Source organism: Limulus polyphemus, unplaced genomic scaffold, assembly GCF_000517525.1.
Source record: "Limulus polyphemus unplaced genomic scaffold, Limulus_polyphemus-2.1.2 Scaffold1910, whole genome shotgun sequence".
In the NCBI taxonomy this organism is placed as follows: Eukaryota; Metazoa; Arthropoda; class Merostomata; order Xiphosura; family Limulidae; genus Limulus; species Limulus polyphemus.
In genome coordinates this window covers 192,466-209,357 of record NW_013667520.1, presented here as the reverse complement: position 1 = coordinate 209,357, position 16,892 = coordinate 192,466, and the positions used below count along the sequence as shown (strand labels likewise).

General features: G+C 34.1%; 1 protein-coding gene across 2 annotated transcripts in view; it reads right to left on the bottom strand.

Moving 5' to 3' along the window:
- LOC106465329 (pleckstrin homology domain-containing family G member 3-like) overlaps positions 1 to 16,892 on the bottom strand; it is a 62,969-nt gene that overhangs the window by 18,114 nt on the left and 27,963 nt on the right. For both annotated transcript variants that reach the window (XR_002611952.1, XM_013925541.2), the window contains exon 2: positions 9,832 to 10,496. Coding sequence is in view for 1 of the 2 variants with exons in the window: in XM_013925541.2 (XP_013780995.1) it covers positions 9,832 to 10,496 (665 nt within the window). In the remaining variant the exon portion in view is untranslated. The remainder of the gene's footprint in view (positions 1 to 9,831; positions 10,497 to 16,892) is intronic.

Below are 16,892 nucleotides of genomic sequence, written 5' to 3'. Positions count from 1 at the left end.
ATGGAACCCTTCTATAAGATACTCACACGTATACTATGGAACCCTTCTATAAGAACTCACACATATACTATGGAACTCTTCTATAAGAACTCACACATATACTATGGAAACTTCTATAAGAACTCACACATATACTATGGAACCCTTCTATAAGAACTCACACATATACTATGTAACCCTTCTATAAGAACTCACACATATATTATGGAACCCTTCTATAAGAACTCACACGTATACTATGGAACCCTTCTATAAGATCTCACACGTATACTATGGAACCCTTCTATAAGAACTCACACATATACTATGGAACCCTTCTATAAGAACTCACACATGTACTATGGAACCCTTCTATAAGAACTCACACATATACTATGGAACCCTTCTATAAGATCTCACACCAATTCATTTATCTCCTGAAATTAAAAAGTTATTCCAGTGAAAAAACCAACTATGAACTAAAATATACTAGTATGCAAGAAATATTAAAACTTACTCTTTGAGCTAGTACTATTTCTTTATTGAGTACCTCTTGTTATTAAAATTAGAACACGACTAAGGAGTTGTTATCTTTTGATTACATACAACGGCCATCTTCAGCTAAACACATGAAACATTCATCTGGTTAATGTAGAAAACAAAGTCCTATTCACATTTTCAATATTAACATAAACGATCATTGATTTAAACATTTCAGCAATCACTACATTTACCTTCCAGATAATAATAAAAACCTTTTTGTATTAGTCAAAGTTTTGCCTTTGCGGTTTCATCAGGGCCAGGAGTTCAAAAACTGTTTAATTTAAATCAGGTTAAGTTTTGCGTTTCTTGTATTTGCCCGAAGATAACCATTGTACGTGATATAAAACTAACAAATTTTTAGTCTAAATTCGAATTTTAATTACGCTTTAGGAAACTGGTGTATTTTATATATATATGTTTGTCTTTATCTCTCGTATCTCTCCAAGTATATTAATAAAAACTTGCTCTAAGCTGTTGCTACTGAAACATGCAAGATTAACTTTGGACTTTCTGCCAACAGTATCTAGGAGGTATTCAAAAGTGCAGAAGACCTTGACGGAATCGAATAATACACCATCACCAAACACCATTCTCTTCGCACAAAATACAATTTAAACAAAAACAATTATATTAAACAGAATTAACGTAGTTCATGATAAATAGGGGGCTTAGCAACAGTCTAGTGAAACTATAAATGAAAAATGTGCGGCATAATAAGGAAATCAATTACATATACTCGTAAAGATTGTAATACAACACTCCAACTACCAAACTTATTGAATTCAACTACTAATGCGTTAGACTGTGTTAGTAAGACAAAGAAATCAATGTTGAAAATGTTTAACTTACTAACATCTGTTTAATATGTTAGACACTTTAAAACCTCTGTGGTGTTGAAATAATTAAATATGAGTCAAGAATGGGTATAAAATAATATCATTATTTAAACAATTATCACACACACACACACACACACACACACACACATATATATATATATATATATATGTTGTAAAGATTTAAGCTTCACACTAGAGACAAAAAACCATAAATTGGAAAAGCAAATTCTGTCCTCTCGTCAAATGTTAATTGTGCACAGCCCTTATTAAGTGTAATGCTAAAGTTTAGCGATGTGGATCATTCTGGATTGTTGGGTTAGTTGTATAAGTAATATTGTAATAACTTACTACTGTCATACTGTGGATCATTCTGGATTGTTGGGTTAGTTGTATAAGTAATATTGTAATAACTTACTACTGTCATAATTAACAATGACCAATGTTGGACCTCAAATGGGTGGTTATAAATCTATAATTTCAGTAATGCAAATACAAAGTATCAGCATTAGGTGAATAACTAATAAGAATGTATCAACATTTTGTTTTACAGCTGTGCCTGCAATGATTAAACAAAGCTTTGTGTTGTTTCTCCATTAAAGCTTGTGTTCTATTTCAGAGTTTTTATTTCGAACAGCCTTTAAAAAGACGATAACAACCAAGTCAGAGTAAAGTCTCATGACAAGTATAGTTAATTATAACTATGCTTCGCCAGCTTAGAAAAGGCATCGCACTGTAACAATTGCTGTAAGAACCAGATCATAGCGAAATACTGTTGTGTACAGAGTAAATCAGGTGCTATAAACTTGCAGCTAATGCCTCGTTATTCGATTTTTGCAAAGAAGAATTGTTGTGAATTTTACTGAGTTGTTGTGTCACGTATAATGAATAATTCTGTAGTTTTTATGCGTCATATGAATTTTCTAACTAGGAATTCGTTTGACAGTCGGTGTACCCCATCGCTCCATACAAATCCTACCCACATGCCAATCTTCCCTTCTCTGGAATTCGTTTGACAGTCGGTGTACCCCATCGCTCTATACAAATCCTACCCACATGCCAATCTTCCCTTCTCTGCAACTTGTTTTACCCATATTTATATATTTAAATCGAAATTGCTCCCTTATTAACGTAAGACGTAATACTGGATTTTACTGGCTTCACAGCGGGTTTTTTGTTACCTATCGTAAAATTAATTTTGAACATACATCGTATAGTTCCTTTAAAGACATTACACCCTTTCTACTTCAATAGCAAAAAATCGTATTGTGTGCACCTTCCCTTTTAACTTATATAAATATATAAATATGTAACATTCTACTTCGAAATACATACGCACCTGTCCGATTAAACGTCCAGATGAACAAAATCATTTTACCTATAATGCTCATGTATTACTTAATTATTTTTAAGGCAACAGACATTTACCTTGACAGAGAACCTAATTAAAACTCAACCAACTGGCTCCAATTATTATATAGAAGTTAAGACAATATCCTGCTTTGTGCGAAAAATTCGAGATGAAAGTTCGTATGAGTTTATCTCATATTCTTAAATTTCCTTGATCTGAGATAAGACAACAGGTAATTAAAGAATTTATAAATTAAACAAAATAAACATTGCGGTTCCTTCTGTGATGGCTTAGGAAGTAAAGTAATAATAACAAAAGTTTCAAAATAGTTGCCAGCATGCAGCAAACATCTGAAATAAATGGAATATTAAGCAGCATCTGGCAGAAACAAAATAGTTGCCAGCATGCAGCAAACATCTGAAATAAATGGAAATATTAAGCAGCATCTGGCAGAAACAAAATAGTTGCCAGCATGCAGCAAACATCTGAAATAAATGGAAATATTAAGCTGGCAGAAACAAAATCGTAGTATTTTGTTTCTGAATCTTACAAATAGTTTTCCACATTTCTTAATTTTAGATACAGGTGAAACAAAAAAAACATATAGGATTTGAACAACTATTATTTTCACAGAATCTTTCTTTTCAAATAAATATCAACTTAATCAAATAAAAATATTATTTCAAGATAAACTACATGTTAAAAACATGATATATTCAGTGTGTGATAGTATTTATGTATGAATTATAAGATGTTAACTGAAAATTACAGTGACAGACTGACATGCAGGATTAAAAGACAGTCGATATTTAACGTTCTTGACGAAAAAATAAAATCTTGGTTTCTGACAAGTGATCATGGGGTATAACGAAACATACTTGTGGTTGTATAGTGATATGTTGAATGACGTGTATACTATAAAGGAGACGGAGAGTAACATTTTGAGAAGATCAAGCTGCGACAGAGTTCCAAAATTGACCAAGAGTATGTTATAGGAATTTTCTTCGTAATAATACTTTGAAGGCTAATATACCCAATATTCATATTCTGTATAACCAAAAGCTTAGTGGATATCGTTCTGTGTTGATGTGTATGCCTGAGTAAATGGGAAAGGTGTTATATACTCTGAATATTTTATTTGTTTTCATGACTCAGAGACACTGATTCTCAATTCTTGCACATAAAAGATTAGTTCAGGTGAATTTGAAGATGATCAGTCAGAGTTTTGGCGTAAAACTGGCCGTACCGTACATCTGTTGGAAATAACTTGAAAATTTTATCTTTCGGATAGTAAAGAACAACATTCAAGTAATATAGAGACTATAGGGGTAATAACGAAGTCTCTCTATTTTTTTAATAACGCTTATTTTTTTAACAGGTGTTTCTACCATATTGGATCACAATTCCTTACAGGCTTTAACTCTCAAGGTGATAATAATGAGACAGGGTATTTTTTTATATTTCCTCCTACACAACTGCATGTTTCGAACGGCAACAGGTCTATTCGCCAGGAACCAATAATATGAAGTAGATTATTTCAAATTTAACCAGTAAAACTTAAAGAAAGATGTTCTTCTTGTCGTATTATGTATATACATATTTAACGTATTCTCACTGTTCTCTTAAAAATCTTATATAGCGGCCTTTGCATTCAGAATTATTAACATGCTAGCCCAATAACATTTCATTTAGTTTACTCCTCTTCTTTATACATTTAAGTGACCAATTTTATTTTCTGTTACTAGTTCAATTGATTTTCATTCCGTCTTTACTCTTGTATTATCCAGAAACACATGGCAGACAGCCGTTCATGTTGAGTAACTCAAAATAAAATGATAAGATTTTGATCTATATCAATATCCTATAAGTCCATTCGGCTGATACCAACAATATTATACGTATGGCTTTCCAAAAACATGGGCGACACCCTGTCTAAAACCTTGTCAATATATCAGTAGATAGATAGATATCTGTGTCGATGTACTCAGAACTATAGAAGAAGAACAATGCGTTCAGGGTTGAATGCAGTCCTGGTAACGTTGTTGTTATACTCGAGTTTTCGTTTTATTTTGTTGATTTTTTTATTCAACAGAAAATAGCATCGAACAGCGATGAGTGCAAGTAATGCGGAGGGCCATCTTGTCAACACAAATTTCAAGCGTTTTATGGTTTGAAAGCAATAAGGAGGCACATACATAGCTTCCCCTCTAGACTTGTCACGTATATTTTTGAAGGACCAATTCTCCCAAGGGTACATCTTGTGTGTATATATATATGTGTGTTTGTGTGTGAGTGGGTGTAAATCAGAAAATCTCGGCCATTTACTATATTTACTCGAAATGGCCCGAGTTGTTTATTACGTGCGAACCAGTACCGTGAATATATTTTATTTTAAGGTGAATTTATATGCAACAGTTTATGATGTTGTGATTGACTTTGTAAATTGAATTGATCAATAAACAAAATACTTCCCTTGATTATGGTACCTTAGCATAGATTTTGTGCATTGGGATCTACAGAGAATAACAAAGAACCATATGACAAGTAGGTATAACCGACAACTCGCTGAAGGTAATATCTTTAAATGTAATGTATATATAAGATATGCATATCATGCTAAACTTTTATCGCAGTGCTAAAAGTCTGCCAATAGAAACAACTGAAAAATATCATGCAAAAAAGTATTTTACCGTAATTAGCCTTAATTTGTATACACTCATTCTAAAACTTACAGAAAGAAGTTACAGTTACTTTTAACTCAGTACTTTGTAAGTTTTATTGAAGTAAGTTTATCGGATTGAATGTGATATTTTCTTGTGTATTTTTATTATATTACTGATGTCCACAAATATTTAACTTTCTGTTGTTGTTGATCTTTAGGCTTGTATAATCAACCCAGTTATCCAAATTAACTATGTTGAATTTTGTAAAGTTACGTCCTCGAAAACAAGGTCACTGCCTCATTACGACAGTGACCTGCGTGACCTCGTACATTCAGTGTTCTGTGTAAGCGATATTTATTTGGTATGCCATATAAATAACTAGGTAGTAAATATTCTTGTCACACCGACTTAGATATCGGCATGTATAGTATAAAGCAAGTGAAACTCACGATGATTTTTTTAGTCAAATACGTGAAGGCTCCATCACGGCAATAATTAAAAATTAACTGTCATTATTTTTGTAATCTGATACGCCAAGTGAAGTGCAAGCTAAACGTACCATGTTAATCACTATATCTAGTGGTTACTCTTGAAACGATAAATGTAATTTCAAAAGCATGTAAACATTGTAAACATTAGGCTCTTTCCAATCACAAAACATATAGTTCCCCCCCCCCATTGGTACAGCGGTGTGTCTGCGGATTTACAACGATAGAATCCGGGTTTCGATACCCGTGGTGGGCAGAGCACAATAGTCCATTGTGTAGCTTTGTGCTTAACTTCAAACAAGCTCAAACATATAGTTTGCAATACAAAATTCAGACATCAGTATCTGAAATGTTTCTAACGTTATGCTGAAACGGAAATATTTTCAGCATTCCCATGCGTACATATCAAGAACTTGATTATCGTAACCTAAACTCTGGAATATGATGTATAAAAACTGGACTTGTATTACCTGATTTAATATTTTGAAATGTTTAACGTAATAAGATATAGGATGTAATGGGTATCAGATAAATGTAAAAAAAAAAAAAAGAAGAAAAGGAATAAGCCGACTGACTACAAGAACTGAAAATAAGATAAGAAGCGGAAACAAGGGACAAGACCAAACAGGAATTGGGGACAACAGTAGAAGAGAAGAGAAGGTCACAACAAGTTAAACTGCGTGAGGATAAAGAATGAATGACAACTTTTTAAAGAACAGTAGAAGATGTCTTCAAGAAGCATGATTCTAAGAAATTTTTCTTTAGACTGAAGGTCCGAGACCCTGTGAGAGCATCAGACGGACAGACGTTACTGATGGATAAATATCAAACATTGGAAAGAATTGATGGAAGAGCATTTCGACACACTACTGAACCATGAAGAGTCTCAATACACAAATATAAACCCTGCAAAGAATTGAAAACCTTCAGGTAGTAGACGCAGGCCTTAGGATGGATGTGCACGAGGAGAAAGTTAAAAAATGCAAAAGAACAGTTAATAAAAAAATGGAGAAGGCGCCAGGAGTTGATAATTTACCTCTGTGACTGGTTAAGTTTGGGGGAAATGAATTAAAAAAGAGAATAAGAAGAGTGATTCAGGCTAGATGGAAAACAAAAAGGATATCGGATGTTTCGAGCAAGATTGTTATGGTATAACAAGAAATATAACAGAGAAGAATAACAATAGAGCAAGAGGGATAAGTTTACTAAGCGCAGCGGGAAAATATTTCTGCAACAGTTCTGTTGAACAGAATAATGGATATCATGGAGAAAGAAATGTGAGGCAACCAGTGTGCGATCAGGCATCCGCAACCAAACAGATTATAAAGAGAAAAGAACTACGGCGCGCACTAATATCAGCTAATACTGATTTATCGAAAGTTTATACTGACGTACTAAAACGAAGAAGGTGTAATTGTGAAAAACACCATAATCCGAGGTCTGGAGTATGTAGATGAAACAGTACTGTTTATACTGTGTTAGCCACCCTCCTCGGAAGGTTTAGTCATCAAGTTGATAATTTCGTCTGGATTGTAAGTGAGCCAAGGACAAAATGTGTGAAACTCATGAGGAATAAACTAGCTGTGAAGGATGGATTGGGACTTGGGAAGAAAAGGATTGAGAAACTTGACAGTTTTATATGTTTAGGAAGTGAGGTATAAAACGAAAATATCAACTGTTGGCACTAGCATGAGGAACATTTAATAATTTGAATAAGTTACTGTGAAAACGAAGGGATATCAGCCTAAAGACCAAGATCAAAATGATTAATGCTACAATAACACTAGTTATGCTGAATGGGTAGAAAGTTGTACATGGACAAAACAGCAGGAACAGAGATCGAATAGTTTCGATGGTATGTGCCTAAAATGTATTTGTAGGAATAAGTTGGTATCAGAGGATGGCAAAAAAGGAGGTGCGAAGAATGGCAAAGGAGAGGTGTTAACCTAAACAGGATGTGTATGGAACAAAGCTTGGAAAAAAAGGTGAGCGATGGTAATTGCATGGAAAAATATCAAGAGGAAGGCCAAAAAGAAGGTGGGAGGATGGCATGAGATGGCGAAGAGGAGAGGAAAGCAAGAAGACCTGGAAGACCAACTACAGAATATGGCAGCCAGACTAATTAGGGTGAAAGGCGCAACGCTGAACCGGTGGGTGCGTATGACTGTACATTATCGTTTGGTAGCTTAGGAAACATCACAATAAGTTCTGGAACTTGTACTATCTGCATGGTGACTAAACACTCTAATATGCTTTTTACTGAGACTTCAATACTACTATTGTTTAGTCACTACTATTTCATTAATGATTTTTACGTCAAGTTAAAATTAACTATATTGTGTTATTTGTAATGTAAATAATTGTTTGATCCTTTTTTCTTTAATGTAAATCGAAGATTTTTCCTTGAAAAAACGAATAACTAGCTCAATCTAGAACGACATAGAATTATTAACATTATACAGTGATTATGTTTCTGATGATAATTCATTTTTTGTTTGTTTAATGAATTTTGTGCAAAACTACTCGAGGGATATCTGCCCTAGCCGTCCCTAATTTAGAAGCGATAGACTAGAGGGAAGGCAACTAGTCAACACCACCTACAGCCAACTCTTGGGTTACTCTTTTACTAACGAAAAGCTGGATTAGCCATCATATTCGATGACGGTAATCGAACTCGCGACAAGGAAAATTTATGGGTGCCACAGTTCCAAACGGATAAAGTTTTTACAAAAAAAAAAGTATACAATGAAAGCTAAGATTCAAAGTAAACGGCAAATAAATTAACTTAAAGCTTCACAGCCCAGTGTACCGTTTTAGCCGAAGTTTCGTTCAGTGTCTACGATTCTTCGAGACAGGCGTAGTAAACTTTATGTTAGTGACACTAGGTATTATTAAGAAACGTGAATATTTTAAGACAAGTTACTGGTTTTAGTTTCTCGAGAAAGTTCAGTTCAATAAGTTTTGTTGATTTGTAGAAATCACTACAATAGAGTTATTACAGCTTGGATATCCTTTAAACAAGTCTGTGACTTGACTCATCTATTAACCCAAATAAGATCAACTGAAAGCTCAGTACATAATACTACCTTCTCATGGCTGGAAGGTGCTTGAAACATACATTCAAATAGCAGAAATAAACCTTTAAATAAACTCTTCTGTACGTGTCGACTTTCTAATTACAGCTAATACATCAAAACATTTTCTGATTGGTGTTACATACAGTTGAGAGAGAGAGTATTCAAATAGTCCCAGAAATGTTGAATTAGTTTTATTCATTTTTTACTTATGGAGATAAGTCAAAAGACTTTCAGTTTAGCCTAGGATCCTGTAAGAATTTTTGTATAATAAAAATATATCTTTGTTTCAAATCCTTGTCGTACAATAAAAAATGGAAAGAAAAAAAAAGGAAAATAAGCATCTTGTGAAAATGTTTGTTTTTTCTTTGTAGCTTTTCACACTTCTTTCATAACAAATTTTATCTGTAAGCTATATGAGAAGTGGCAAACGTTACATAGATGGTGGTTAAATCATTGTATCACACATATAAGGATAAACAGTTGATGTAGGAGTAAAATCATTATTTGGTAATACCCATTAGTCTGCAATGAAACTGAAAATCATATTACTTTCATGTTTCGTTCTAACTTGAGGATTTTGTATGGTCTATTAATATTTGAACAGCCTTCTCTATCTATCACAGTTTATCTTTAAACTCTTTCTAAACGAAGTCTAACAATATATCATTGATATAAAAATCGTGGATGTGTGTTATAAAATCGTACACCAACGATTCTACGCTGCATTTGTTCCATATGTCGAGCTGAAGCAATACAGATATAAGTCAAATTTCAATGAATCTCGTATGTGCACAATGGTTGAAGATTTGTGACTGATACAATAAACACGGAGTGGTAATATTATAAGAGGCTAGATATAATTATTGCAGTTCTAACAAACACAAAGCGACTAACCTCGATTATTTCGTTGAGATCTTTGACGTAGGTTCGTTCGGTGTCCACAATTTCTAAAATGACGCGGTCGATAAGACCCAGGTTCGGATCATATGAAGTTTGTCGGGACGGGGAAGTGATAGTAGAGTTTTCTTCACTACCACCACATTCAGAGAGGCTACCAAGACTTCTTCTCTCTCTGGCATGGGGTAGCTGATCTCGAGAACAATGTGCACCTGTGCGTCCCTCCCCATATCTACTCACATCATCATCGTCATCCAGGCTTTCTATGCTGGCCAGGTAAGATTTTTTAACGTCTATACCATTGCGGGGAAGGGAAGACGACGAAGACGAGGACGAAGACGACACGGAACTCGTGCTGAGCGGCCTCTTTTTGCCCACAGTGTGATATGTGTCTGTAACAGACATACTCCGTCTGGATAAGATATTTCTCTCCCTACTGCTGGTTGCTGGCAGTCCTCCGGAAAGTTTCTCATCGTGAAGGGTTTTGTTGGAATAACTTGGCGACACTTCACCGAAGCTATTATTGGCTGTTTCATTTACCCCAGAGCTACCGAGGGCTTCTTTATCTGTACAGGCCTTATCCTGCTGCTCTTCAATCTTGTCTTTTCGTATGAGTGTATCATACATATCCATTAAACCAGAGCTGATCTCCACGGTCGTCCCTGGAAAAGATGAGATCATTAAATCACACAACAGTAAATACGTCCCTGGAAAACAGGAGACCATTAAATCACACAACAGTAAATACGTCCCTGGAAAACAGGAGACCATTAAATCACACAACAGTAAATACGTCCCTGGAAAACAGGAGACCATTAAATCACACAACAGTAAATACGTCCCTGGAAAAGATGAGATCATTAAATCACACAACAGTAAATACATCCCAGGAAAACAGGAGACCATTAAATCACACAACAGTAAATACATCCCAGGAAAAGATGAGATCATTAAATCACACAACAGTAAATACATCCCAGGAAAAGATGAGATCATTAAATCACACAACAGTAAATACATCCCAGGAAAAGATGAGATCATTAAATCACACAACAGTAAATACATCCCAGGAAAACAGGAGACCATTAAATCACACAACAGTAAATACACACACACATCGTTCAACTGGTCAAGTACCTTAGTACTTCAGATCTTCAATAATCAAATGATTAAAGTGTATCTGGATAATTTTAGGAAAGTACAATAAAGATGAATAACTCATCTATACTTTCGATCTTGAGAATAAACATGCAAGATTAACATTACATTCACGAATAAACATGTATCTTCTAACTTTCTGTTGTGTTCGTCATTAACGTTTCGAACGTACATATCATGTGTTGACAATCACATTCATCCAAATCTAGCTCTACTGGTATTTTGTGAATATCTTTCTTGGACAAACTAGATTTTATCCTAAGTTTAGCCCAGGTTTCAGTTACTACGACAAAAGTGATATAATGTTGTAATTATATATACGGTTATTTATGTTCAGTGGTTAGTACTTTTTATTATTTATCTAAACTTTGTAATATGTTTTGAAATCTAACAAAGAAAGATGCTATTTTAGAATGAATTATATATGCAATATCTACTGAGTGCAGTAAAACACGTATATGAAATAGCACTATTACTATATCAACATTAATTTCATATGCAATATTTTGGTTTATTTCCACAGGATATAATGAACCACATCTCAACATTAATATTTTCTGGGATTCGATCAAGACTCCCATGGAGGTGTTGAAAATGAGTGTTTATTTCTGTTTGTTCTTCAATGAACGGAGTGTAATCATAACTCAATACAAGGTGATACTATATATATTTAACACAAACAATAATCATAGAAAACCATTACTTGGCCAAAGACTTGTAGCTGATTATTTGCTACAACTATGGTACTTTTAACTACTCAAGCTACCCAGATCCTCTTAGCTGAAAAGTAAGCTTGAGAGGTTAAACGCCAAAATTGGGGTTAATCTTTGTGATGGGAAAAGCGGGGATAGCCTATTGTGCAGTTTTGGATTTAAAACAAAACAAACAAACTACCTACCTACAATCGATCCCTCAATAAAATATAAAATCCTTATTACTGCTTTGACGAATATGAAATGATTGACTGAAGTTATATTCTTAACTTACGGAGTCACACCAATTCAATAGCCATGACCGTTTGTCGTTTTCCAAAAATGAAATAGGTCCAACCGGATATTAGTAATACAGTCCTATAGTTCAGAGTACCGAAACCAAAAGTAAATAAAGTATACGTGAAATCTAGTTGTTGGGCCTGAAGAAAATCATTAGAGCCTTTTGTCATCTGATGTAAAGAGTTTTTGATTACTCCCAGCTGTGATAATATCTTGGAGAAATCTGAAAAGCGATAACATGAAGTCTTGAATGCGGTGTTTATAATTTTTCAACACAAATTCTGCTAAAATAACAATAAAAGTATCAGAAACTTTAGTCGGAAAGTTCATTTATTGAACTTAAAACCGAGTTGTATTGATTGGGATTAAATTAATCAAAATTAAGGAACTTAGAATAGAATATTTAAATTCATTTCTATGTTTCCTACACTTGGGTTATATTTCTATGTTTCCTACACTTGGGTTATATTTCTATGTTTCCTACACTTGAGTTATATTTCTATGTTTCCTACACTTGGGTTATATTTCTATGTTTCCTACACTTGAGTTATATTTCTATGTTTCCTACACTTGGGTTATAGTTCTATGTTTCCTACACTTGAGTTATATTTCTATGTTTCCTACACTTGGGTTATATTGCTATATTTCCTACACTTGGGTTATATTTCTATATTTCCTACACTTGGGTTATATTTCTATGTTTCCTACACTTGAGTTGTATTTCTATGTTTCCTACACTTAGGTTATATTTCTATGTTTCCTACACTTGAGTTATATTTCTATGTTTCCTACACTTGGGTTATATTTCTATGTTTCCTACACTTGAGTTATATTTCTATGTTTCCTACACTTGGGTTATATTTCTATGTTTCCTACACTTGGGTTATATTGCTATGTTTCCTACACTTGGGTTATATTTCTATGTTTCCTACACTTGTTATATTTCTATGTTTCCTACACTTGGGTTATATTTCTATGTTTCCTACACTTGGGTTATATTTCTATGTTTCCTACACTTGGGTTATATTTCGAAAGTGTTTGCTGAGACAGCCTTGATACTTGTTTGTGTCTTCCTTTTCCAAGGTCAGTTTATTATATACATGTACGTAGGATATATTGTGATCAGTAATACTGGAGTCCCAAAGATTACTCGCAAAACACAGTGTGGAAACATTCCTCAGATAAATGTATACAACAGTTTCTCTAAATGTCATACTATTCATTAAGTCTTTCTGAGCTGTTGACAGGCAGATTTCCCTTGATCATACATAATACTTCCTGCCATTAGTAACCAGTGTAACTCAATATCAGACGCCTCAGACTATTAAGTAAACCAAGGTTACCTTAAAACTGTAAGAAAACATTGATATATTTCTGTAGTAAGGCATTCATTCATTCATGGAAGAGGAAGATCTGATTCATGTAATTAAATATTGATGACACTCTCTTGGCGCCAAGGAATTCCACACCGGAAATAAAAGATATAGACACTGACAATTCGATGTTCGATAATTCTGATAAAAATGCAAGAACATGAACGTATTTCAAACTTGCATGAGTAACAGTCGATACGATAAATTATATTTTTTCAGTAATACCTGGGAAAACAATTTTTATATTTGTGAGTAAATAAATAGTCTATATTCAGATAATAATGAATATTTTTTCTGTAAAAATAACACCCACTATATATATATGTATAACATAGCTAGAGGTAACAGTCGAAAGGAAAAGTTTGGATCCATGAGTGGCAATTTATAAATATAATTTTAATCTAGAACTTCAATGAAATATACACCTTTCGGAGAATCACCGTAAAAGTGTTTTCGCGAAATACCAGGGTTCCCTAAGGGGTTGGGTGAAAAGTTTTTACCTTTTTGCAAACTCGGGGTCGAGACAATTCGTTTGGCACCAGTTAGAAGTTGGTGAGTCCAACAGTTTAGAAGAAGGGTTTTACAGGAAGTCTCTGAGTTCACCAAGGGGTGGGGTGAAAAATTTTGTCATTGTGCAAACACCAGGTCCGAGACGATTCGTGTGGTACCGCTTGGAAGTCGGTGCGACCAGCGGTTTAAGAAGAGTTACGTGACACACAGACACACACACGCAGAAACATACAGACACAGAATCTTATTATAATACATATATATAGATATCACTTGTCGCAATTGAAATAATACTCGAATTATAACGTGTAAGTGAAAAAAAGGGCACCAAATACGGTGTCTATAAGCATTAATCACAACACATAATTATTTTATCATGTTCATAAAATGGATGTAAATAATAATGTCACATTATTTTTCCATGTAAACAGTCCGCAAATATTACAAGTTTAAGCCTACTTCTAGATAGGATTATAGGACTGGCAAGCTGATTGTTCCCCTACTCTCAGGTGACTGCCCTTCAGGCTAAACACGATCAATTTTTGGTCACGTGCCCACACTCCTCACATGCTCCACAGGCACGGGCACGTGTGATCACAAATTTTATTCTTGAGTTGGTTTTACGATCCATGAGTATAAGTCCACAATGACTCCTAACACAGCCCTCGGGATAATTTATGACACACTGGGAGCATCTTCACAACTTTAAAAAACTTTAGGCATTTGACAGATTTCAAAATGCCATATTCCCATGGATTAACATAAACAACATTACACGAATAAAATGTCACATTTTCCAACACCTTTCGTCGTCTTTCTGACTGCGAGAGTTTCTAGACTTCAATAGAAACTTTTTTTATTTTACAATTTTACAGTTTTTGTGTTTATGACCACAGTTTCTAGGTTAGCAAGAAACGCCAAAAGGTACCTCTAGCACGAGATAGTTCACCCTATTAAAACTAAAGGTATTATATAAAGTTTACTTGGTTTTGTCATCCTAGGCTAACTTTGCCTACCAGACTGTTAACTTTACACACTCTACTGAGATGTTCACTTCATAATCATATCACATAAGGTCTGTACATTTATGATGTTAGAAAAACACGTAGGTTCAAGAAGTCTTAATAAAAATGAATAAAAAACCTTATAACCCGAGCGCTTTCGAAAGTGGATCTTTCTTCTTCAGGGACAAACTACAGGGTCTGTAGTCATCATGGTAAAACAACATAAGTTAAGGACTGTTCATTTTACACAGTCTACTGAGATGTCCACTTTTATTATCTTACTGGACTAAATATGGCATGAGACAACTCATCAATCCATAGTCCATATGTTGAGCTTCTTATGAGTTCTTAAAATGCTTGTCTACCAATGTTTCCGCGGCAAGTTTAAAGACTTACAGCGCTAAAATCCGGAGTTTAATTCCCCGCGGTGAACAGAGCTTGGGTGGCCCATTGTGTAGTTTTGTGCCAAAACTTATAATAATTCGTTTACCGTAAGCCTTGCCCTTTGTTTGAGAATACAAATATAATCACCGTAATCAACTGACACTGAAGAAGAAATATTAAACAACACTTTGTTAATGCAAACTGAAATATTTAGAATATTCGTGTAATTTTCACCGAATGAGATGATTAAACACTACTACGTTACAGTACTATGTAAACACTTGGCAACCAAGTTAGAGGTTTCATAGATATCTACAAATTTATAACTTCTGAAGGGTAAATTAGTGTTATTGATAAATACTTTATGATATATATGTATTAACGTACGTTTAGTAGTTTATCACCCCTGCGAAAAAGGTGTTTGAGGAAGACTGAGATCGAAAAAATCATCTGGTAAAACAACACAGAAGAATTAATGATTCATTATAGTTTGTCAAAAGTTAAATGTAACGACAAGCACAAGATTGGAGAGAAAAGCAAGATAAATGTTGATTCCCAAGTTATGTATTTTGGCGAAGTGAAGTGATGGACCAGACACAACACATTCTTTATTATATCATTTAACTGTGAAAAAAGCTACAAAGTATAGTATATTGAAGTTACTCGGTTGACGATACACTACAATGCAAAATTTAGCACTCTGGTTGTCTGGCGTGGAATTGTTAAGATACACAAAACTCGACTTTTACGTGCGGAAGACTGAAAGAAAAAAGAAGGGTTTCATACTTGTTTACTTGAATTTTTTTTTACAGGTAGACTCAGATCGTTACTTAGTTGTTAATAAATACTAGGATCAGAATTATAAATAAACTTTCACCAACACTCATGCTAACGTAAAGCCATTCAGACACAGCAACTATCTTACGCTAACGAAACTGAAAGGCAAAAGACATTAAAGAGTAAATATTGGCAATGCTTGTTACCCAGAAGACACCAGCCTTATTTAACTGCCCCTGTAATAAAACTACAAAATCTAAAAAAAATATTTTAACAAGTTAATCACAGGAGTGCTAGTTCCTATGTCCAAACTCGGAACAAGATAGAATGAATTTTTTGGGTATTAGACACGTATAAGTATAAAATATGAATTATATGTCAAAATGCCACAATATTTCCATCCTTTATCTGAATATGACCACACGTCCAATCTATACTTTAAACTTTAAAACCTGATCAAAATATAAAATAAGAATCTGTGATCTCGAAGCTAAAATTCGATCTTAGACAAACAAAGCATGCACAAACTTAAGGAATGGGACGTTACATATAGTATTAGGTTGTCAAGAAATTGATGTCGCTATTTTTTAGATGAAAAAACCCAAACAACTTTTATATCAAAACAAAACATTTAGTAAATGAAATAGTCTTCATTCTTATCGATGATGCTTTTCCATCTTACAATCAGATTGTTAATGTCCTGATTTAAAGTTATCACTTGGCTCTGAAGCAAAAAAAAAAAAAAAATGTCGATGTCCTCTTTAACACCTTCCAAATTTGCATACGTTTTCCCATTAAGATGGTGTTGCAGCGAACGAAAAATTTGTTAATCTGATGGTGCCATATCTGGAGAATATGGT